Source organism: Tachysurus vachellii, chromosome 2, assembly GCF_030014155.1.
Source record: "Tachysurus vachellii isolate PV-2020 chromosome 2, HZAU_Pvac_v1, whole genome shotgun sequence".
NCBI lineage: Eukaryota > Metazoa > Chordata > Actinopteri > Siluriformes > Bagridae > Tachysurus > Tachysurus vachellii.
The window spans coordinates 37320961-37346151 of NC_083461.1; the positions used below are offsets into that span (position 1 = coordinate 37320961).

A 25191-nucleotide genomic window follows, 5' to 3' on the forward strand; every position below is an offset into this window, starting at 1 on the left:
AGGCAAGCTAGGCGATGCCACAGTGTTGAGGCTACTAGATTGTTGGCCACCAGTACCCTTCCACTTAGTGACATGTTTGGTTTAAGCCATTCCCAGTTTTTTAGTTTACTTTCTATTTTTCCTAATTATCCTACCAAGTTTTTCTTTTCATCATTTAAATAAATCTCTAGGTATCTGAATTCTTTTATCCAATTTAGTCCACTTGGTAGTTTTGTTAAGCCTAGGGTCCAATTTCCTAATGCAATGGCTTCACATTTTCTCCAGTTGATTTGTGACGAGGAAACTTGGCTAAAATCAGAAACAATTTTTTCTAAAACCTTAATTCCGTTTTGATTCTGTACTAATACCATAACATCATCTGCCTACACAGATAAAACATGTGGAGCACTAAAACCATTAAGAATAAAACCATTTAAAGACATTTGTAATCTGTGTAAAAATTGTTAGTTGAGAAAGTGTACAACATACCTGATAAAGAACAGCCTTGTCTGATTCCCCTATTTACATTAAAGGGAGCGCTTAACCCTCCATTGATCTTGAGTACACTTTCAACATCCTGGTACATCAACTTTATCATTGCTATAAGACTGGGCTTGAGACCAAAAGCCTCCAGAGTTTTCCAGAGGTATTGATGCTCAACCCTGTCAAAAGCTGAATCAGTGAAATCAGACCAATTGCCAATGAGCTGGAGACGTCCAAAATGTCCCGAATCAAAGAAATGTTATCAATCATGGATCTATTGGGCACACAGCATGTTTGGTCAACGTGTATAATAGAGTCCATGTCATCTCGGAAACGGTTGGCCAGCGCTTTGGACATCATCTTGTAGTCTTTGCAGAGCAGTGACACTGGAGGCCAGTTCTTAATGTCCTGTAGATCCCCTTTCTCGGGGAGAAATGTGATTACAGCTCTTCGGCTGCCCAGGGGTAGAGACATTTCTTCACAGCTTTCAGTGAGAACCTCCAGCAGATCTTCTCCCAGTTCCTGCCAAAAGAACTTGTAGAATTCTGCTGGTAGGCCGTCTATTCCAGGTGCGTTTCCCCCCGGCATGGTGTTTAAGGTGGCCTGCAGCTCTTCCAGAACCAGGGGGCCTTCCAGTGCAGCATTGTCCTCTGGGGAAACCTTTGGGAGTCCTCTGTGAAAGCTCTCTAACAGCTCTTCATTGTCTCTGTATTCACTCTTGTACAGATCTCTGTAGAAGTTTGTGGCATACCGTCTGATGTCATTAATGTGTGCTATGTGTTGCCCATCCGTTGTGCATAGTGTGTGCATGAATCTGCTCTGTCCGTTCTTTTTCTCCAGTCTGAAGAAGAACTGTGAGGGGGCGTCTAGTTCATTGATTCCTTTAAAACGTGAACAGACGAGAGCTCCATGTGCCTTTGTGCCCAATAGATCCACCATAAATGGTTTTTTGCTTTGAGGTTCTCAAAATGTCCTCTGTTTACTGTGGACTCAGAAAAGCCTGGAGTTCCACTATATCTATCTCCAGCTCTCTTAATGACTTGGTGATGACCCTTGTGACGTTGGCAGCGTACTACTGACAGAGCTTCTGGTTCAAAACCTTCCCATGGTCCAACAATTGTCTACAGGAGGAGAAATCTCTCTTTTCTTTTCTTAAAAAAAGTCCAGAAAAATCTAAAAGACTCAATAAAATTATCATCATTCACTAAAGAATCATTAAAATGCACTTCTAGCTTTAAGATTTGCAATAAAAACTCTACATCTGATAAAAAGTGGTCTGAAAAACTAACAGGTGTTATTTCACTAGCTTTAAAAACATTGAAATTATGTTTAAAACAATAAAATCTGTCTAATTTAGCTAATGAAATAAAATTGTCTCTAAAATGCCCCCATGTGCATTGTCTTTCAGTTCTATGTTGTTTTCACCAAACATCTACCAGATCATGAGTTTCTATTTACATGAGTGTTCTATTTACAAACTTTTTTAAACTATATATATCCTGGTGTGTGAAGCTTTTATATTTTTCATTTATTATGGTTGTGGCTGAGTCCACAAAGCTTTGTTTATCAGGGAAGTGCTGGTTTATTCTAACTCCTTTCATATTCTTTGTCTTTTGGAGAAACTTTTGATTTCTTTTGCTTTATATATACCTGTTTGTTCGCTATTTTGTCTTCATCACTTTCTGTTTCCTTGTTAGTATCTTGTTCACTGCCCGACTCCATCACTGCTTACTGACTGCTTATGATTTGTTTTTCTTGTCCCATTTCAACTAGCCCTTTCTTCCTGGTCTGTGGGCCACTACTACCTGCTTTAGATTTTCTCTTGGATTTGACCACAGTGAAACTAAATCTTCTGTGATCAGATCTGTGTTGTCTGTAGCTACAGACTCATCAACATGATTATTGATGGTCTTTGGGTTCTGTCCTGTATTGTCATTAACGTCAACTTTTGGATTCTCTTTTCCAGTCTCCATCTGTTCTGCTTCTGGCTCAGTTATTTTCTCTTCTTCTTCTTGACTTTCTGTGTTACTTTTTTGCTGTTTTATTTCTTCCTGACGTTTTTCCTGTACACTGCCCTCTTCATTGTCTTGTTTGTCTTTTTCTTTGTTTGCTTTTAGCATTTCTGTCTTCTGGTTACCTTTAACCTCTTTCTCAGGACAGTTCCTGATTACATGTCCCTCCTGACCACACAAAACACTTTCTATAAATAACGACTTCCTCTCCATTTACATTTATTTTAAACATGATGTTCAGGTCTTCATGCCTGCTGTTTAAAATCATGTACACATCTTCTATAAGACATAATGTACCTCAGTTTGGGGTTTTTACAGCCTGCTGGGATCATTTTTATTGGTGACACGAGTTTTCCAAATCTAGACAGTTGATGGACATTAGACACGATAACTCTTTTTGTGGGGCTACTGAGGAGAAAATCTTTGACCAGAGTGTCTTTTATTACAACCCCTTTTGAGAGAGAGAGAGAGAGACAGCTACAGCGTCTCTCTCTCTCTCTCTCTCTCTCTCTCTCTCTCACACACACACACACACACACACACACACACACACTCTACTCGCTTCACACAACTCAATGCTCACTCAAATCACACAACATACTGTACAACATAAAGAAAATAGCAAAAAGACTGAGTTTTCACTCACACCTTCACTACGCGCTCACATGCTCCGTCCACGCTCACACACTCGCTTACACGCGCATGCGCATGGAAAGAGAGAGAGAGAGAGCAAGAGAGAGAGAGAGAGAGAGAGAGAGAGAGAGAGAGAGAAAACCTTTTTTATTCTGCTGTTTTTTATGTCATTTAAAGGAGTTCATCGTTAAACAGCTGAACAACCCTGAGACTTGGATTGGTCTGAGTGACACAGTAAAAGAGGGAAATGGGTGGACGATACACCAGTGTTCAGTGGTGTATCAGTGGTATTATCATGTAATACAAATGAAATCATATTAATAATGTTCTCCTGCTTGAACAAAGATTATTCCTTATTATACTTGTATTTTTTATTGTTCCAGTGTGCATTTCAGTAAACAGAGGCTGAGAGGATTCAGTTAAATGTGTGGAACTGAAGGAGATTGAATCAGATCTGATTCTCTTAGTTTCAGGTCCTGGGCTGGAGGGAAACCGAATAATGCAGGTGAAGAGGACTGTGCTGTGATTTCCGGTTCAAGTTCAACTGGCACTTGGAATGACCAGAAATGTTCTGCTAAATTTCCCTGGATCTGTGAGAAACATGTTTCTCAATGACGTGTATCATTTTAAATGAAAAGTGCTAAATCTATACAATATCAAAGACAATATTAAATGATAATTGAGTTTCAGTCTCTGCTCTTGTTTCCTCTGAAATCATTCACAGATACAGAGTGCACAAATACTTTTCTTTATCTCATAGATGTATTGTATATTTCTTATGATTCTGATGATCATGATGATGGAAGCAATATAAATGAGATAATTGTATTTTAATTCGATCTCAGTGTCTCAGACTCTGTTGATTTAAGTTTGAGCTCAATCACCTCTGTATTATATCTTATTGTTTCTAAAGCAGGGGTCTCCAACACACCAGAGTCATAGGAAGCCTAGTGGGAGCGCTCTCCCGAATACTGACCCACCCACTTCTTGGTTTTTACATTCATAAGCATGCTTACTCAACGATTCAATGCAAATCGTTTGCTATTGTATTGTTAGTTTTTTGAACTGTGCCTGTCCTCTGACCATAATTTTAGCTTCAGAATTTACTTCTAAGAGTTTCTAATCACATTTCTACTGCTAATAAACATATGGATTTTCTGACATCTGCTTCTGGGGGTTCATTATAATATCATGCAGCACAAAGACACAGGACGAGTGTATTGTAGACATTTATTATTAGAACAGGTGGAGTTTAGTAAATGTGGCAAAAGCGCAATTTCAGCAAGTCTAATTGGAACAGTACAATATGATAAATGTCATTATTGACCATTATTGACAATGGTATTTTGCCCAAGGAAATAGTTTATTCTTTTGAGTTGTACATTAATCCAAAATAGGATTTATCCAAAATAGACAAGACAAATTTGTTCCCACTGGTCATGCAGGGACAGGATTAACAAAAATAAACCTAAATAAATCTTTATTTATACATAAAAATTTTCCACAATATTAAAAGCACAACATGATAACAAAAACCATAATCTGTTCGCATACATACACATAAACACAGAGGCCTGTGGGCTAAAGCCCAACTCAATGCTATGACACTAATCCCCAATACAGGGGACAGGCTGGAACTTACCATGATAAGTGTTAAACAGCACACCACCAGTGAACACACCAAATACACACGGGAAAATGCCATAGGTTCCGCAACAGCATGAAGATAGGAGAGAGGAACTCCACCACCGAAGAGTCAGCCAGCCACTCGCTTAGCCCCAGAATCTATCCCACCCAAGGGGGAGGTCGAGATACGAAATACGAAATTTACATAAACTTATGGGCTTAACTTAAGTACACTATGAAGTGAAGTCAAAACGAGAGAAAAGTGAAGAAAATAATCCATGAGAACTTAGGTGGAAGATCCACGCATACACACACATCTCTTGAGAGTCAGGAACAAATTTTGTGCAATGTTAAAAGACAGGAAATCCATAAAAGGGAAAAGAAAAAGAGAGGGGTAGTGTAAAAACTAAAAATTATAGGAAACTGGGAGGAGCTATGCAAAACAGGTAGGAGGGTATTAAAATCTTCAAACCAGAAATAATAAGAAATTGGCTAAACTATGTAAATTAAATAACGGAACATAAATAGCGATAGCCTGACTGAGATTTTGTGTACTCGACTGCAGCATGCCTGGATGTTGGATTGTTTGGCTGACTTTGATGCTGAGGAAATATTTCTGAGAAGTTTACTTTGAAGATCTCTGTTTTGGCTGCAGTAAAGTTGGGACTTTCCTGATCTCATTAAAGCTGGAGAAGTCTGTTTTATTCATCTAATTTTGACTCTGTTTAGCAAGAAAATGTTTTATTGGTAATTGTCAGATCTTAGAAACCACCTAGTTGATGTGTCACCTCAGAGGAGGACTCTGAGTTCTGACAAAATCCACAGATTATCTTGACTCTGTGGAATAATGATTTAAACTCACATCCTCTCAAGTGTTCCCCAAATTTCTTAGAATCTCTGTAATATTGCTAAACTTTACAGTACTGTCCCATAACTTGTAAGTCACTAAGAAAGAATTAAGAAAGAATGAATGAATAATACTTCATTAACACTAAGTTACTAGCAGTAACTACTAGTTAATTACTTACAACTAGGTAACTCCTGAGTCTGAAGAGGTCTCACAGTCTACTGGAGGAACAATAGATAACTAATATCTGTTTTAATGTTAATTACGGCTGATTAAATGTTTTCCTCATATACTATTGTCTACAGGGACAAATAGAAATCATGATTATACAATAACAATAATAATAAAAAGTATGCATTTTGATCTGTACATTTTCTCCATTGGTATCTGTAGGTTAACAGAAGTGTTTTAGTTTAGTAGTTTAATTTTCAAAGTAACGTTCATCACAGATGGCCACAGTTCATCTTTGAATAGATAACATTTCCATTAAAAAGAAAAAAAAAAGAATAAAAAACAAAACAAACAAAAAACATTAAGACAGCGTACAATGTACAAATTGCAATTGGTCATCAGTAAGCAAACAAAGTGCTCTTTGATAACACCAAATTTTCTTTAAAGTTGCTAGGTTTTTCATTTTCTTATAAAACAGAAAATCGACCACAATTTTGAACTTTAGTAGTGCTGTGGTTACCATAACAAAATTGTGGCTTCCTTTTTGTTCAACCTTGTTTTTCCTGCTAATGCAAATACCCATTTTTGCTTGTCCTAGGATGATGTTTAAAAGCTTACATTTGGCTTGCCAATTGCATGTATACTTTACACCAAGGATAAGGTTTGCAGTGAAAAGGATGTGTCAAAACAACCAAAAATCTTTTGTACAAAAGTAAAAAGAGGCTGTAGTCTGGAACATTGCATAAAAGTGTGAAAGACAGTTTGCTCTCAAGGCAAAAAAAGAAAGACACTCATGACTGGTCTCTTGACACAAAATAGAGACAAAGGAATTGACGGAGACAATTCTATGTAAAATTATCCATTGTAAATCTTTACTTCTTTTATGTATTGGTGGCTTTCTACTCTGGTTGCTCCTCCTAAGTGAGGCAGAGGACCAGAAACAACATAACAACATTCTAAACTCTAAAAAGTGACCAGTGATTTCCTCAAGGTCTGGAGACAATACGAGTTCAGGAAAAGGATCTTTATTGTCCAGCACATCCTTCTCCTCATCTGAATGAACAGAATTCCACCTTTACAGTAATCGTGGTTATGGTTAAATACTATTGTGTGTTTTGTATGTAACCCCTTTTTCACAGGTGGGAGTCACCTGAAACCTAGACCACCACGGCCCATAGCTAATGCCACCTGACTAGCTAGTTACTAAGGGATAACATATAATATGTATAGCAGTGGTGCAACAGGATCCTGGATTCTCAGCAGTGGGATGGTGAACTGGCTGATCTCCTTTTACCTTAGCGTAACAACACAAAAAAACGAAATAGCATTTAAGGTGACTAACAAGAAAAAAATTAATCATATTAATTATGTTCTACAATAGTTAGGCTGCAGTTTCAACAACAAATTCTCAGAAATATAACCCCCGAGCAGCGAACATAACATTCGTAAGGCTTACAAATCAAGGTAAAAAAAAAACAACAGTGCTGTTTATGTCAATAAAACAACAACCTCAACAGTACTCAAAGCGATTGTTGGGACCTGTTGGTGCACTTTATCCAACTCACTTAGCTGCCGAGTTTGGGCAGTAACAATGATGACGTAGCTTCCTCTCACTACTTATGATCCCCAAAATGTCTGTCCACAACATACATATACGTATATATATATATATATATATATATATATATATATATATATATATTTTTTTTTTTCTGACCCTCCCCCCTGCACTCATTGGCAGATGAGTGCTTCCAAAATGACTCATGAAAACAAATAAACTTGATTGGAACACAAAGCACACAAAAGCCCCACATCATATCAGATGCTCTAAAACATTAAGCATCCAGGTACATTGACTTTAAAGCAGTAAATAACACATAGGGTAATAAAACTGACAAAGTTTAATACAGTGTTTTCATACCATACAGGCTCTTACATGTACTTTGGGGAAGAACCATATATAAACCTGATGGTCAGACGTCATTTCCTCTGCAGTCTCTCATTATTCACACTCGCAGTTAGGAAATAAACACTCAGCTTGTCATATTAGTGAGTGACCACAATCTTCTCAGTCCTGAAGATTGCTGCAGTTGTCAGTGTGTACTTTTTATTTTGTGAAATACAGCAGGTGTTAATGCTGATCTTAGATCAGTGGACCGTGTGTCATTCAGTCTCAGAGTAAAGCTGCAGTGTTTCTGATAAATAAGTAAATGTACAAATAATTTTATATCTTCTGCAGGAACATGTAACTGAATTCATATGATCATATTTAAACTGATCTAAATATATAAATCAGTCTTAAAACAGGTAAAAAGTCTAATAGCTTTGTGTAATGACGTTATAAGAAAGAAAAATATGATGAAGGTGCAATGTATACACCATTATAAATCCACAAGGTTATTTTGATATTTAATAAAACTGCTGGACTCTAACAGGAACATATACAGTACAGGATGTGTAAGAAGCACAGCTCAAATGTCTTCACAGTTTGACCACAAGAAGCCAATGATGCTCTCTGGTCTTTGACTTCCTTTACTGACAGCAGCACATTTCATTCTTCACTCAGAGACTCAGCCTGTCAGTCACATCAATACAGAGACGCAGTAGTTTCATGTTTTATTGCTAGTTTTATAGTGGTCCACTCACTGGAACATATAAAATCCTAAATGAACGCTTCTATACTTCTATACAAAGTGATTTCTGCACTTTATAAACAGATTATTCTGTCGATAACACGTAAACCATTGATACAACTGTGAAACCAATTTATCTTATAGCTGTAAGCTGTAATCAAAGGCCTCAGAAGATAGGAGCATTTCCTTATTTTTCTACCATTATAAAATCATTATAATATTACACATACATGTTATGAGCCTATGAGCTCCAACTCCACTCGCACTACCGGATTCACCCAGTTTTCCACGTTTCATCTCTCAAATTATATCACTCACCTGTCTCTCCTTCTCCCCTCACAGAACCTGGCGAAGAAGCCCCCCCTCTCGAAGAGGATTACACCATGTACACCGTCCAGCAGCTCCTGGAGAGGGATGGCAGGGTTAGAATATCATCTGGGAGGCAGGTTAGAATATCTTGTTGACTGGGAGGGATTCAGAGGAACGTTCATGGGTCCCCAAGGACGACATCCTGGATCCCGAACTCCTCCGTGACTTCCACACTGCCCACCCCCTTCACCACATAAAAGATGCTCTCTAACGCACACACATTGTCCAGTCTCATAAATTCTAGCTACTACTACATACTGTGTCTACTAACCTGACTCTCTCTTTTCTATCAGTAGTTTCACAAGTTCGTTGTCCACCAAAGGGTCTAGATATCGTTGGTTTGCAACCTGTGATTCGGTGTGTGGAGCTTCACCTGGACTTATCTACCCTCACTCACTTCATTCACTTCTGCTTTTCGATAAACTCTGTTATTTTACTTTATATCTGCCTCTGTCTTCTGTCCCTGACATCGTGTTCCTCCAAGATCTTAGAATGAGGCAAATCTCTGTAATATTGCTAAACTTTACAATAGAAAAAATGAATGAATAATTCTTCATTAACACTAAGCTACTAGCACTAACTACTAGTTAATTACTTACATCTAGGTATATCCTAAGTCTGAATAGGTCTCACAGTCTAGTGGAAAACTAATATGCCCCTTTTCCACCTAAAAGAACCGGGTACTGGTTCAGAGCTAGTGCTGGTGCTGGTTCTTAGTTGGTTCCACTGGCCAGCCTTCTAACAACCGTTTTGCCTTTCCATGGGCTAGAGAGCAATCACAGAGCCAAGTCTTATGTCACTGTATACGTCTCATATTTTCCAGCAACGTTAGCGCAGCAGCAGCAAACACAAACACAACATCAATAATGGCGGATGTTGCTTTATTGTTAATGCTCATGGCTTTGCGAACCTACATTGGCATCCAAACGCGGCGAATCCAACTTGTACGTGCAGCTCCATGTAATCTGTATAAACAGAGGTTGTAATCAAGAATATCGTAAATTACCCCAGCCCTGCCGCCAGTCCCTACTTAAGGTACATTATCAAAGGTGCTAACAGTATCCCTGCCCCCAGTCCCTACTTAAGATACATTATCAAAGGTGCTAACAGTAAACCCAGCCCTGCCCCAGTCCCTAATTAAGGTACATTATCGAAGGTGCTAACACTAACCCCGCCCCCAGTCCCCACTTAAGGTACATTATCAAAGGTGCTAACAGTAACCCCGCCCAGGTCCCTACTTCAAGTCAAGTCAAGTAAAGAAGCTTTTATTGTCATTTCAACCATATATATATGTTGCAGTACACAGTGAAATGAGACTTTTCTCCAGGACCAGGGTGCTACATAAAACAAAACCGTAAAAAACGTAAATAGCACCGAAGTGGCCATTGCGTGCTACTGCCGCACTGCCATCTTGGATACACCAATGTGCATTAAGGTACATTATTAAAGGCGCTAACAGTAACCCTGCCCCCAGCTCACCCCCAGTCCCTACTTAAGGTACATTATCAAAGGTGCTAAAAGTAGATTGAATTCCAGTTTTTATATCATGAGTGATAAGATGAAGAGCTGGGAGGAGAGCAGAAAAGACTGCAAGGCCAAAGGAGCAGACCTGGTGATCATAAACAGTAAAGAGGAACAGGGGCCTGTTTCAGAAAGGAGGTTCAACCAACTCTGAGTTTAAACTTGAACTCTGAGTTGATTTACCCTGAGATGGGAAACTCTGAGTTTTTGGTTACAGAACAGCTGAAATGAGTTAGTTTTATCAACTCTAAATTGATTGACTGAGTTAAGCGCGTGCACCACAACTGTAAAAACCATTATCAATGGAGCGCAGATATAACGAGTCACCATGGCAACAGCGTTAGACAAAAAAAAATCTGCATATTTCTCACCAGCAGAACTGGAAGTGCTTATGCAAGCATATGGAGAATATGAACACGTATTTAAGAAAAAACCCTATATACCTTTAAAAGGTATATTTTTAATGTAAACTTCTCCCACTAGTTACACACTTTGTTCATTCATTCATTCATTCATTCATTTTCTACCGCTTATCCGAACTACCTCGGGTCACGGGGAGCCTGTGCCTATCTCAGGCGTCATCGGGCATCAAGGCAGGATACACCCTGGACGGAGTTCCAACCCATCGCAGGGCACACACACACACTTTTATTCACTCACGCAATCTCACACTACGGACAATTTTCCAGAGATGCCAATCAACCTACCATGCATGTCTTTGGACTGTTGGAGGAAACCGGAGTACCCGGAGGAAACCCACGAGGCACGGGGAGAACATGCAAACTCCACACACACAAGGCGGAGGCGGGAATCGAACCCCCAACCCTGGAGGTGTGAGGCGAACGTGCTAACCACTAAGCCACCGTGCCCCCACACTTTGTTCAATTCAAGGATAATTCATGCAATTGTATATTGTTTATTTGAAAGCATTAGAAATGCAGTTTCTTGTCTCTCCTTATTGTTCAAGTGGTTGAGGTTCATTTGGGATTTAGAAAGTAATTAATAAGTAGAACAAATTAGTTAGTAGACCAATACTTTCTAGAGATTTATTCTAATTATTACATTAATCTAATTAGACTTGTTGGAGATGTCATTTGTAGTTAGTAATTAAGAACTATTTTAGAGTAAATTCCCAACTATTATAACATTAGCGGTGAAACCAGAAGAACAGTATTTTATTTTATCAGGAAACAACACAAAAATGGTCAAGCGCTTAAGAGCGAAGCAAACTTTCCTGACCGCTCTGCAAACATTAGCCTTACTAATATGTTCTGCATCCCTGATGTTATACACAAAACTACAATTCGCAAAGAAACGTAAGGCAACGCAAAGCATCTATTCGGATGCAAGAGCACGGCCGCGACGGCTGATGTAAGGATGGATGAGATTATGGACTGTATTATTGAGAGACAGAGAGAGAGAGAGAGAGAGAGAGAGAGAGAGAGAGAGAGAGAGAGAGAGAGAGAGAGAGAGAGAGAGAGAGAGAGAGAGAGAGAGAGAGAGACTAAAGACCACCACGGCCCATAGCTAATACCACCTGACTAGCTAGTTACTAAGGGATAACATGTATACAGTAGCGGAACAGGATCATGGATTCTTAGCAGTGGGCTGGTGAAATGGCTGATCTCCTTTTACCCAAGTAGAGAAACAACACAAAACAGGAAATGGTATTTAAGGTGACTAACAAAAAAAAAATCTTATCATATTCTGTAGCTGTCACGAATGCAGGATAAAAGGGACCCAAACGCAGGATAGCAAAATACACAGGGTTTAATAATGAAAAACATGAAACATGAACCATAAGACAGACTAGACCAGACAAAGACAAACAGTTGATTCCACGCTGCACAAGGCAACGCGGCACAGTTAAATAGACAATGATGACGATAGGAAACAGGTGTGTGGAAACGGGAGGAGCAGACAAAGGCGGGGCAGACATGTGACGAAGTACATAAACAAAAGGCACATGGCCGAAGTCCGGGCTGAGTCCTGACAGTGCCCCATCCCCCCAATGCGCGGCTCCCGACGCACCAATCCATCTTAATAGTCCCAACGGAGTGGGGGGGGGGGGGGGGTGAGGCACACTGGCGAGGCAGGTGGGGGGAGCGAGGCAGCCGTCCCCAGCCGAGCAAGGGGTGGCCGAGCGACGTCCCCAGCCGAGCAAGGGGTGGCCAAGCGGCCGAGCGACGTCCACAGCCGAACAGGACGGCTGGGCGCAACCCCCGACGCACCGCAGCCAGACCCACCTCTCGGGAACCAGGAAAAGGGGAGGGAGGGTAGGGAGAAAATAAATCCTCCACAAAACAGAAAAATCCACAGAAAAAGAATCCATGGGACGGGCCTGCAACACCCCCCCCGCGGACAGGAAGTGGTGCGACGTCCTCCACGGAAACCAAAAGTGAAGCGACGCCCCCCACTGGACAGATGCGGGACGATGTCGCAGGACACCGGAAAAAAATAAACAAAACTCAGGCTGGTGACATAGCCCGCAAACAGGAAGTGAGGCGGCGCCCCCCCGTGGAGAAACCGGAAGCGGAGCGGCGTCCTTCACCGGAAAAATGCGGACCGATGTCACCAAAACCGCGAAGTCCAGAGGGAGAAAAAAAGGTCCAATAAAAAAAAGGTGCTCCCAATCGGCCGGTCCAGGCTACAGCTATCCTGCTGGGTCTTAGTATGGCGGAATCATCTGTCATGAACGCAGGATAAAAGGGACCCAAACGCAGGATAGCAAAATACACAGGGTTTAATAACGAAACCCTGTGTATTTTAAAGAAACCGGAAGCGGAGCGGCGTCCCTCACCGGAAAAATGCGGACCGATAGCAAAATACACAGGGTTTAATAACGAAAACCATGAACCATAACACAGACTAGACCAGACAAAGACAACAGTTGATTCCGCGCTGCACAAGGCAACGCGGCACAGTTAAATAGACAATGATGATGACGACAATAGGAAACAGGTGTGTGGAAACGTGAGGAGCAGACAAAGGTGGGGCAGACACGTGACGAAGTACATAAACAAAAGGCACATGGCCGAAGTCTGGGCTGAGTCCTGACAGTAGCGCTGTGCTTCCACTGGTGATTATTACACTTAATTTAAAAATAGTGCGTAATGTATATCACCAGAACATAAAAATGCAATAACAGTACGATGTACTAAACTCCTTTTGTTTGTGTGTGTATGAATGAGTTGCCACTACAACCAGGTTATAATAAAATAGAAAATAAGAATTTATTAATTATTTCCTGCAATAGTTAGGCTGCAGTTTCAACAGCAAATTCTCAGATATACTGTATAACCCCTGAGCTGCGAATATAGCATTTGTAAGGCCTTCGAATCAAGTAAAAAAAAAGTGTATATATATCTTTTTTTTTCTGACCCTCCCCCCTGCACTTTACAGGCTCTAACATGTACTTTGGGGAAGAACCATATATAAAACTGATGGTCAGACGTCATTTCCTCTGCAGTCTCTCATTATTCACACTCTCAGTTAGGAAATAAACACTCAGCTTGTCAGTTTATTAGTGAGTAACAACAATCTTCTCAGTCCTGAAGATTGCTGCAGTTGTCAGTGTGTACTTTTTATTTTGTGAAATAGAGCAGGTGTTAATGCTGATATTACTGTAAATCAGTGGACCGTGTGTCATTCAGTCTCAGAGTAAAGCTCAGAGTAAAACTAAATTCATGTAACTGAATTCATATTCAAACTGATCTAAATATATACATCAGTCTTAAAACAGGTGAAAATTCTAATAGCTTTGTGTAATGACGTTATGAGGAAGAAAATACGATGAAGGTCAATTTATACACCATTATAAATCCACAAGGTTATTTTGATATTTAATAAAACTGCTGGACTCTAACAGGAACATCTACAGGATGTGTAAGAAGCACAGCTCAAATGTCTTCACAGTTTGACCACAAGAAGCCAATGATGTCCACATTGCTCTATGACAGACTGTTCTACTAAATTACCCTGGATCTGTGAGAAACATGTTTCTCAATGACGTGTATCATTTTAAATGAAAAGTGCTAAATCTATACAATATCAAAGACAATATTTAGATGATAATTGAGTTTCAGTCTTTGCTTTTGTTTCCTCTGTAATCATTCACAGATACAGAGTGCACAAATACTTTTCTTTATCTCATAGATGTATTGTATATTTCTTATGATTCTGATGATCATGATGATGGAAGCAATATAAATGAGATAATTGTATTTTAATTCCATCTCGGTGTCTCGGACTCTTGATTTAGCAGAACTTTGAGCTCAGTCACCGCTGTATTATATCTTATTGTTTCTAAAGCAGGGATCTCCAACACAACACTCTGAGTAGCTCACCTAAAGGTTCATAGAACATGTACAAAATGGATAAAAATCAAGTGAACTCCATAAAATAAAGTATTGTTAATTTTTTGAACTGTGCCTGTCCTCTGACCACGATTTTAGCTTCACATTTTCTAGAATGTTGTATTGGACTCTACTGCTAATAAACTCTGCATACGGATTCTCTGACATCTGCTTCTGGGGGTTTATTACAATATCATGCAGCACAAAGACACAGGATGAGTGCATTTATTATTAGAGCAGTTGGAGTTTAGTAAAGTACTGATTATTATGGTTTAATACTATTGTGTGTTTTATACGTTGGGGAAGAACCATATATGAGCCTGATGGTCAGACGTCCACAGTCTTTTGTTCATATAGTGTATAGACAGTCATTTCCTCTGCAGTCTCTCATTATTCACACTCTCAGTTAGGAAATAAACACTCAGCTTGTCATATTAGTGAGTAACAACAATCTTTTCAGTCCTGAAGATGAAGTTGTCAGTGTGTACTTTTTATTTTGTGAAATAGAGCAGGTCTTAATGCTGATCTTAGATCAGTGGACCGTGTGTCATTCAGTCTCAGAGTAAAGCTGCAGTGTTTCTGAAAATGTAAATGTACAAATAATTTTAGATCTACTGCAGGAACATAAGGCACTAAAACACTGATCATATTTAAACTGATCTAAATATATAAATCAGTCTTAAAACAGGTAAAAAGTCTAATAGCTTTGTGTAATGACATTATGAGGAAGAAAAATACGATGAAGGTGCAATGTATACACCATTATAAATCCACAAGGTTATTTTGATATTTAATAAAACTGCTGGACTCTAACAGGAACATCTACAGGAAGTGTAAGAATCAGCTCAAATGTCTTTACAGTTTGACCACAAGAAGATACTGATGCTCTCTGGTCTTTGACTTCCTTTACTGACAGCAGCGCATTTTATTCTTCACACAGAGGTGCAGACTGTCAGTCACGTCCATACAGAGACGCGTTAGTTTCATGTTTTATTGCTAGTTTTATAGTTTAAAGATGCTTCAACGTTCATCTGAACGAGTGGAGATGGTGGTGCTAATCTACAAGATTGCAGAAACTGTTAGAGGTCACGACCCTGAGACAGAGAAGAACAACTGTGACACAGAGAGACACCTAGAAGAACAACAAACAGGTACAAATGTTAAAGTTTGCTAAAGTGTTTTATAAAGTAGAGAAGCGTTCATTTAGGATTTTATATGTTCCAGTCATATGTCCAGTTTATATGTTCCAGCCAGCTTATTCAAAACCAGCCCAAAGCTCCGCCCATCACTGCATGCATTAGTGGAAAGGGAGGAGTTTCATACTGAAAGACAGAGACCAGTTACGGGAGGAGAGAGACAAATACCAGAAAACATCACATAGTTCAAGTAAGTAGCTGAATTTTGTTTTACATTTTTTGCTCAACAGTTAAATGCCCTCAGTGGAAATCTACATACCATCTTGAATCTGTAGAATAATGATTTAAACTCACATCCTCTCACATGTTCCTCCAAGATCTTAGAATGAGGTGAATCTGTAATAATGCTAAACTTTACAATACTGTCCCTGAACTTGAAGGTAAATGTGAATGAAGTAAAAATAATAAATGAATAATTCTTCATTAACAAGATGTTACTAGCACTAACTTACAAATTTTAAAGTTTGCAAAAGTGTTTTATAAAGTTCATTTACGATTTTCCAGTGAGTGGAGATGATGGTGGATATCTGTGAGAATGTAGACAAGGTGAGAGGAAGACAGAGAGAAATGAGTAACTTCCTCTCTTTACTCAGCTTGTTTTTTAGCCTTGCTTGTGTTTCGGTTTCATATCACCTTTGTGTTACGTTATCTGCATGTGTTTTAACACAAGACATAAACATTTAAATCTGATTTCTGCACTTTATAAACAGATTATACTGTCGATAACACGTAAACCATTGAGACAACTGTAATCAAAGGCCTCAGCAGTAAGCCAGTCAGCTTATTCAAAACCAGCCCAAAGCTCTGCCTATCAGTGCACGTGTTACAGGTACTGGCTGGCACCACATAAACAGTTTATATGCTCTCTCTGGAAACAGGCGAAATAAACGAGACAGGGCAAACTCTGCGTCCGTATTTCATCTCGCTCAGCAGAAAGAGGAAACCCACAAAGTGGACCAAACTTATGTAAAGCCCTCTGGAGCACAATAAGTGCCACACTACCCCCTGCTGACGAACTCCACAATTACTCCTGACATCTATATAAAATATATTAGTGCAAGGATTGTGGTACCAGGTTCATTACCCCTGAACAAATATTCAAAAACATTAATTAAAAATTCACAATTTTTAATTAACAAATTCACAGAAACAATCACAAATGTGATAACACTTTAGTGGGCATCACACATGCATTAGTGGACAGGGAGAAGTTTCATACTGACAGCTGGATGGAGTTACTAAGATGTTCTCCAGCTCAGTGTTTATGTTAAACTGTAAAAGTTAGTTTTTGAGAAGTTTGAAATTCTAAAACCTGGGTCTTTGGTGTTCATGTACCTGCAGGAGGAGACACTGCATGGAGCAGGTGTTGCAGACTGACTGCAGTGTGGTTGTTGCTGCTTCTGTTTGTGTCAGGACTCTGCCTGGACTTTGGCCATGTGCCTTTTGTTTATGTTTCATGTTCACGTGTCTGCCCCGCCCTTGTGTTTTCTGCCCCGACTCTGCACACCTGTCCCTCATGTTTATTGATTATTTGTATTATTTAGTTGAGCCACGTTGCATTGTGCAGCGAGGAATCCTCTTGTCTTCATGTCTGCTGTTGCCCTTGTCCTGTTTTGTGTATTTTAGTTATTAAACCTCCTGCATTTGGGTCCGTTTTTACCCCCGCGTCGCTGACAGGTTGTTTTCATACTGACTGCCGTCACAGTTCTGTGGATCAAATTCAGAAACCTGACTAATGACAGAGACCAGATACAGACCAGTTACAATAACCTGACTAAAGACAGAGACCAGTTACAGTCCAGTTACAATAACCTGACTAAAGACAGAGACCAGTTACAGACCAGTTACAATAACCTGACTAAAGACAGAGACCAGTTACAGTCCAGTTACAATAACCTGACTAAAGACAGAGACCAGTTACTGGAGGAGAGAGACAGATACCGGAGAACATTTTGTAGTTCACATAAGTAGCTGAATTTTGTTTTACATTTTCTGCTCAACAGTTAAATGCCCTCAGTGGAAATCCATGTACCATCTTGAATCTTTGGAATAATGATTTAAACTCACATCCTCTCACGTGTTCCTCCAAGATCTTAGAATGAGGCAAATCTTTGTCACATTGTTAAACTTTACAATAGAAAAAATGAATGAATAATTCTTAATTAACACTAAGTTACTAGCACTAACTACTAGTTAATTACTTACAACTAGGTACCTCCTAAGTCTGAAGAGGTTCCACAGTCTACTGGAGGAGTAATAAATGCCCCTTTTCCACCAGAAAGAACCAGGTGCTGGTTCAGAGCTAGTGCTGGTGCTGGTTCGAAGTTCCACTGGTCAGCCTTCTAAGAACCAATTTGCCTTCAGAGAGCCATCACAGAGCCACGTGTTACGTCACTGTATACATCTCATCTTTCCCAGCAACGTTAGCGCAGTAGCAGTAAACACAAACCCAGAATCCAAGCTGTATGTTCAGCTCAATGTAATCTGTATAAACAGAATAATGGAAAGTACATAACATTATTTTATCATTAACACAAAAAAAAGGTAGCCTTAGTACAGGGTTGGCCAACCTGCGGCTCCCGAGCCGCATGCGACTCTTTGCACGTTTTCATGCGGCTTTTACGTTCATATCAAAGTTTCTGTTTGTGTCTTTTTAATGTGCGTGTTCACTTCGCTTGAGTTCAATACAGTATTTCCGTCAAACGCGCATGTGAGTGAATACATTTAAATACATTTACATTTACATTCTGTCAGGACTCTGCCCGGACTTTGGCCATGTGCCTTTTTGTTTATGTACGGTGTTCACGTGTCTGCCCCGCCCTTGTCGTTTCCTCCCCGCCTCTGCCCACCTGTCCCTCATGTCTGTTAATTATTTGTATTATTTAGTTGAGCCGCGTTGCCTTGTGCAGCGCGGAATCCTCTGTCTGTCTTCGTCTTTGTCCTGTTTAGTGTTTTTTAAGTTAATAAATCCTGTTTCTGTTAAGCTGTCCTGCATTTGGGTCCATTTTTATCACGCGTTCGTGACAGAAGGATTCCGCCAGACAAGGACCCAGCAGGACAGCTGCAGCCTGGACCGGCCGATATTGGGAGCATTTTTTTTCTCTTATTGTATTTTTTTTTCCCCTGTACTTTGCAGTTTTGGTGACATTGGTCCGCATTTTTCTGGTGAGGGACGCCGCTTCGCTGTTTTTTCGGTGTCCTGTGACATTGCCCTGCACCTGTCCGGTGGGGGGCGTCGCTTCACTTCCGGTTTCTGTGGAGGATGCCGCCCCAATTCCTGTCCGCGAGGAGTATTGCAGGCCCGTGTTTTGTACCCATGTATTTTTTCTGTTCTGTGGAGGATTTTTTCCCCCCTGCCCTCCCTCCCCTTTTCCTGGTTCCCGAGAGGTGGGTCTGGCTGCGGTGCGTCGGGGGTTGCACTCGGCCCTCCCACTCGGCTGTGGACGTCGCTCGCTCCCCCCTGTTCGGCTGTGGACGTCGCTCGGCCCCTCCTGTTCGGCTGTGGACGTCGCTCGGCCCTCCTGTTCGGCTGTGGATGTCGCTCGGCCCTCCTGTTCGGCTGTGGACGTCGCTCGGCCTCTCTAGCTGCGCCGCCGTGTGCCTTGCGCCCCCCACCTGCCTGGCCGTGTGCCTTGCTCCCCCCACCTGCCTCGCCGGGTGCCTTGCTCCCCCCACCTGCCTCGCCGTGTGCCTCACTCCCCCCACCTGCCTCGCCATGTGCCTTGCTCCCCCCTCCCTGACCCGTCGGGACTGTCAGGACGGATTGGCGCCTCGGGAGCCACGCCTCGAGGGGGGTACTGTCAGGACTCTGCCCGGACTTTGGCCATGTGCCTTTTTGTTTATGTACGGTTTTCACGTGTCTGCCCCACCCTTGTCGTTTCCTCCCCACCTGTCCCTCATGTCTGTTAATTATTTGTATTATTTAGTTGAGCCGCATTGCCTTGTGCAGCACGGAATCCTCTGTTGTTTTCGTCTGGTTTGTCTTTGTCCTGTTTAGTGTTTTTTAAGTTAATAAATCCTGTTTTTGTTAAGCTGTCCTGCATTTTGGTCCGTTTTTATCCCGTGTTCATGACACATTCACAGCATTTGGCAGACGCCCTTATCCAGAGCGACGTACATAGGAGATTAAATCTCTAGCATTGAATATATTAATGCTGGCTCACTAGGTTACATACTTAAGATACTATGAGTTTAAAACATTTGTTCAAAGTTACAACGAAAAAGTGTCAATTTTTTTTTTGTTTTTTTGTTTTTGTTTTAAATGCAATAGATAGGGAAAGAAGTGCTAGTTGAAGTGTTTCCTGAATAAGTAGGTCTTCAACCGACGCTTGAAAATAGCCAGTGACTCAGCTGTCTGGACCTCTAGGGGAAGTTCATTCCACCACCTTGGTGCCAGAACAGAGAACAGTCTTGTAGTATACTTGCCTCTTACCCTGGGAGATGGTGGAACTAGTCAAGCAGTGCTGGTAGATCTGAGGGTGCGGGGAGCAGTGCGAGGAGTGATGAGGGCTTTGAGGTAAGAGGGAGCTGGTCCGTTTTTGGCTTTGTAGGCTTTGGCTTTGTGTTTTGAATCTGATGCGTGCAGCTACCAGAAGCCAGTGGGGAGATCGCAGCAGCGGGGTGGTATGTGAGAACTTTGGCAGGTTGAAAACAAGCCTGAGCAGCCTGTGTGGACAAAAATCCGAATCCTTCTAATGTTGTAGAGAAGAAACCGACATGAGCGAGTCTACATGAGACATTAGCAACATGAGAGGAAAAGGACAGTTGATTGTCCATGGTTACCCCAAGGTTGCGAGCTGTGGCTGAAGTGGAGATCAGATCGTTGTGCAAGGATATAGCAAGATCATGACCTGGGGATGAATCACCTGGGGATGAACAGCAGTTCAGTTTTGCTAGGATTGAGCTTTAACTGATGAGCAGTCATCCATGATGAAATTTCTGCCAGACATGCTGAGATCCAATCAGAAGCTGTGGTATCTGAGGGTGGGAAAGAGAAGAGAAGTTGTGTATCATCAGCATAGCAGTGGTAAGAGAACCCATGTGAGGAAATAACTTCACCAAGAGTGTGAGTATACAAGGAGTAAAGAAGAGGACCAAGTACTGAGCCCCGTGGGACACCAGTGGAGAGTCTGCGTGGAGCAGATGTCACTCCCCTCCATGTTACCTGATATGAGCGTCCTTCCAGGTAGGAAGCGAACCATTCCCAAGCTGATCCGCAAATCCCAAGACTCCTGAGGGTGGATAAGAGTCTTGTAGTTGACCGTATCAAACGCTGCTGAAAGGTCAAGGAGGATATGGACGGATGACAGTTGGAATGAGCTGCTTTAAAGCCAGACTGGTTGGGATCTTGGAGGTTGTTCTGTGAGAGATAGACAATTATAGACAATGCGTTCAAGAATTTTTGAAAGAAACATGAGAAGTGATACCGGTCTGAAGTTACTTATGTCTGATGGATCCAGAGCAGGTTTCTTTAGGATGGGAATAACCCTTGCTCTCTTGAAAGTAGTTGGTACCTGACCAGATGCTATGGATCTATTGATGATAGTAGTAATGAAGGGCAAAGGGTCTTGCGAGATGGTCTGGAGCATAGTGGAAGGGAGTGGATCCAATGGGCAGGTGGTAGAATTGCAGGACTGAATGAGTTGTAAAATCTCTTCTGTTGCTACAGTTGAGAAATGTGACAACGAAGGTGTAGTGGAATCCATACTCTGAGATGTAAGTGCAGTCGGAGCTGAAGTGAAGGTCCGGCAGATTTCTTCAATCTTCTCCTGGTAGAAAGAAGCAAAGTCTTCTGCAGTCAGAGAGGATGAAGGAGGAGGAGCCGGGAGGTTGAGCAGAGAAGAGATGATGTTGTGGAATTTCCGATGGTCATGTGAGGAAGCTTCAAGCTTTTCCTTGTAGAAGGAAGTCTTGGCAGAAGTCACATCTGAGGAGAACCTCAAAGTTTCCCAGTAGGAGCAAGATCATTTGAGTAAACAATTTGTGTCAAGTTCGCTCTCAAAATGGCAGGGAAAAAAAGGTGATGTTCATGTGTGCCCATGTGTATGATGTGGCTGTGTTTGTGGTAACACAGTAAAAAATGTGGCTCTTGGTCTCTGATTGTTTGGACACCCCTGCCTTAGTATGTAGCTACCTACTATCATGTGTGATGATAATTGATCATATTGTGAAAAAAGGTAAAGTAAATGTGTATTAAACATTAGTATACTTAAGGTACATTATCAAAGGCACAAACAGTAGCCCCGCCCGCAGCCCCTACTTAAGGAACATTATCAAAGGTGCTAACAGTAACCCCACTCCCAGCCCCGCCCCAGTCCCTACTTAAGGTACATTATCAAAGGCGCTAACAGTAACCCCGCCCCCAACCCCGCCCCCAGTCCCTACTTAAGGTACATTATCAAAGGTGCTAACAGTGAGCCAGCCCCGCCCCCAACCCCTACTTAAGGTACATTATCAAAGGCACTAACAGTAACCCCACCTGCTGCCTCTACTTACAGTAAGGTGCATTATCAGTAGCCCCACCCCAGTCCCTACTTAAGGTACATTATCAAAGGCGCTAACAGTGACCCCCCCAGCCCCGCCCCCAGTCCCTACTTAAGGTACATTATCAAAGGCACTAACAGTAACCCTGCCTGCTGCCTCTACTTAAGGTACATTATCAAAGGCGCTATCAGTAGCCCCACCCCCAGTCCCTACTTAGGATACATTATCAAAGGCGCTAACAGTGACCCCCAAGCCCCGCCCCCAGTCCCTACTTAAGGTACATTATCAAAGGCGCTAACAGTAACCCCGCCCCCAGCACCTACTTAAGGTACATTATCAAAGGCGTAAACAGTAACCCCACCCCCAGACCCTACTTAAGGTACATTATCAACGCACTAACAGTAGCCCCACCCCCAGTTCCTGACGCAAGCAGTTCTTAAATCTAGACCAGCAAGACCTACTTAAGAACCATTAAGAACCACTTTTCCTGGTTCAGATCCGGTGCTTTGGGTGTCAAAAAAGAAAGAATTGATTTTAAATTAGACTCTGAACCTGCACTCAAACTGCCTTGGTGGAAAAGGAACAATAACTGATAACTAATATCTGTTTTAATGTCAATTACGGCTGATTAAATATTACTATTGCCTACGTGGACAAATAGAAATCATGACTATACAACAACAACAACAATAATAATAATAATAATAATAATAATAATCATAATAATAACACAAGTAAGTGTTTTGATCTGTAAATCTTTTCCACTGGTAAATATTACTATTGCCTACGTGGACAAATAGAAATCATGACTATACAACAACAACAACAACAACAACAACAACAATAATAATAATAACACAAGTAAGTATGTGTTTTGATCTCTAAATCTTTTCCACTGGTATCTATAGGTAAACAGAAGTGTTTCAGTTTTAGTTCCAGTTTTTATGTCTAATGAGACGAAGAACTGTGAGGAGAGCAGAAAAGAGTGCAAGGCCAAAGGAGCAGACCTGATGATCATAAACAGCAAAGAGGAACAGGTGAGAGAGAGAGAGAGAGAGAGAGAGAGAGAGAGAGAGAGAGAAAGAGATTTTTAGTCTGCTGTTTTTTATGTCATTTAAAGGAGTTCATTGTTAAACAGCTGAACAACCCTGAGACTTGGATTGGTCTGAGTAACACAGTAAAAGAGGAAGAGTGGAAATGGGTGGACGATACACCACTGAACACTGGGTAAGAAAATATTTCCCTGTTTTTATCATGCAATACAAATTAAATCATCTTAATAATGTTCTCCTGCTTGAACAAAGATTATTCCTTATTATACTTGTATTTTCTATTGTTCCAATGTGCATTCCAGTAAACAGAGGCGGAGAGGATTCAGTTACAGTAAATGTGTGAACTGAAGGAGATTGAATCAGATCTGATTCTCTAGAAACATGGGGAACTGAATACTGGGCTCAAAGGGAACCGAATAATCGAGGTGATGAGGACTGTGCTGTGATTTACACTTATGCTTCATATTTGACTGCAACCTGGAATGACCAGAAATGTTCTGCTATGTTTCCGTGGATCTGTGACAAACATGTTTCTCAATGACGTGTATCATTTTAAATGAAAAGTGCTAAATCTATACAATATCAAAGACAATATTTAGATGCTAATTGAGTTTCAGTCTCTGCTCTTGTTTCCTCTGTAATCATTCACAGATACAGAGTGCACAAATACTTTTCTTTATCTCATAGATGTATTGTATATTTCTTATGATTCTGTTGATCATGATGATGGAAGCAATATTATTGAGATAATTGTATTTTAAGTCCATCTCAGTGTCTCGGACTCTGTTGATTTCTCGGACTCTGTTTGACTCTGGCTGTCCTTCCCTCCAGTTTGTGTGTGCTCTAGATCACCTGCATATTTGCTGTTCGCCGATTATGGATAAAGCTGTGAGTAACTGAACCCGTGGGTTTAGCGATCTACTTCCAGGTAGGTATATCTAGTCCTTTGAGCATTATTGGGGTGGTGTCTTTCACTGGTTTTTATTAACTTTTGTCCATTTTAGTGCATCTGCTCATGAGCCCTTCGTTACTGTGGATTGCAGGGCAAATGCTCCTTAGACAGCATTAAGACTGCACTGTTTGTTCTGCTGCTATTTTTATGACTGTGACCATTTGTATTTGATTATTACTTTCTGGCTTTGTTTGTTTGTTTTTCACGCTCATGCTGGTGGGTTAGGTGAACAGTAGCTAGTCCGAGTTGTCATTTAAAGCGAGCTGTACCGTTCACGGTGCTTGCTTAGCGCCACCGGCTGTTATATTGCCACCAGCAGCGTGTTTGTTTTTGTTTATCTATTTGTTTCTTTTTCTGATCTGCGCTCTTCCTAAGGACGGCGTGGAAGAATTGGGTAATATCTCGTACCTGGGAAGATTAAGTTTTTATTTGTTTTGTTTAATGTTGTTTTGAGTCTTTTGGCTGAAAGATCTTTTCAGCTTTAAGTTCAGCTTCTTGTAACTTGTTTTTTTTGTATTTCATGTGATTTTAATTTGAAGCCTGCTGTCTTCACTTGTATTGTTGGCTTTATTTCTTCTTTCTCGTTTTGTTCTTCTCCTTCACCTTTTGCTGCTCCATGGCATGTCTAGGTTCATGAGCTTTTGGCATGAACCTAGTTGAGTCTTTACATCTCTCTGTCTGACCCTTGTGGCCAGTAAATTGTCCATTGTTGTTCCCCTTCATGGTTTGAACTTATTCTAATGCAAGTTGTTGGATTGTACGTGAGTTGAACTAATTGTGTTCTTATTTTTTCCTTTTTTTGTTTATTTCAGGAGCTGAAGGCCCCAGTGAGGGAAGCTAGCTGCCTTGGCCCTGTGGTGGTGGTGTTTCTCTCACAGA

The 25191-nt window shown here is 41.0% G+C and overlaps 1 protein-coding gene across 1 annotated transcript in view; it reads left to right on the forward strand.

The window, feature by feature from the left end:
* The window catches only part of LOC132858392 (centrosomal protein of 135 kDa-like), a 38794-nt gene that overhangs the window by 12259 nt on the left and 1344 nt on the right, over positions 1–25191 (forward strand). The window contains exons 3-5 of the mRNA XM_060888714.1: positions 17568–17700; positions 23217–23345; positions 25125–25139. Of these exons, the coding sequence (XP_060744697.1) occupies positions 17568–17700; positions 23217–23345; positions 25125–25139 (277 nt within the window). The remainder of the gene's footprint in view (positions 1–17567; positions 17701–23216; positions 23346–25124; positions 25140–25191) is intronic.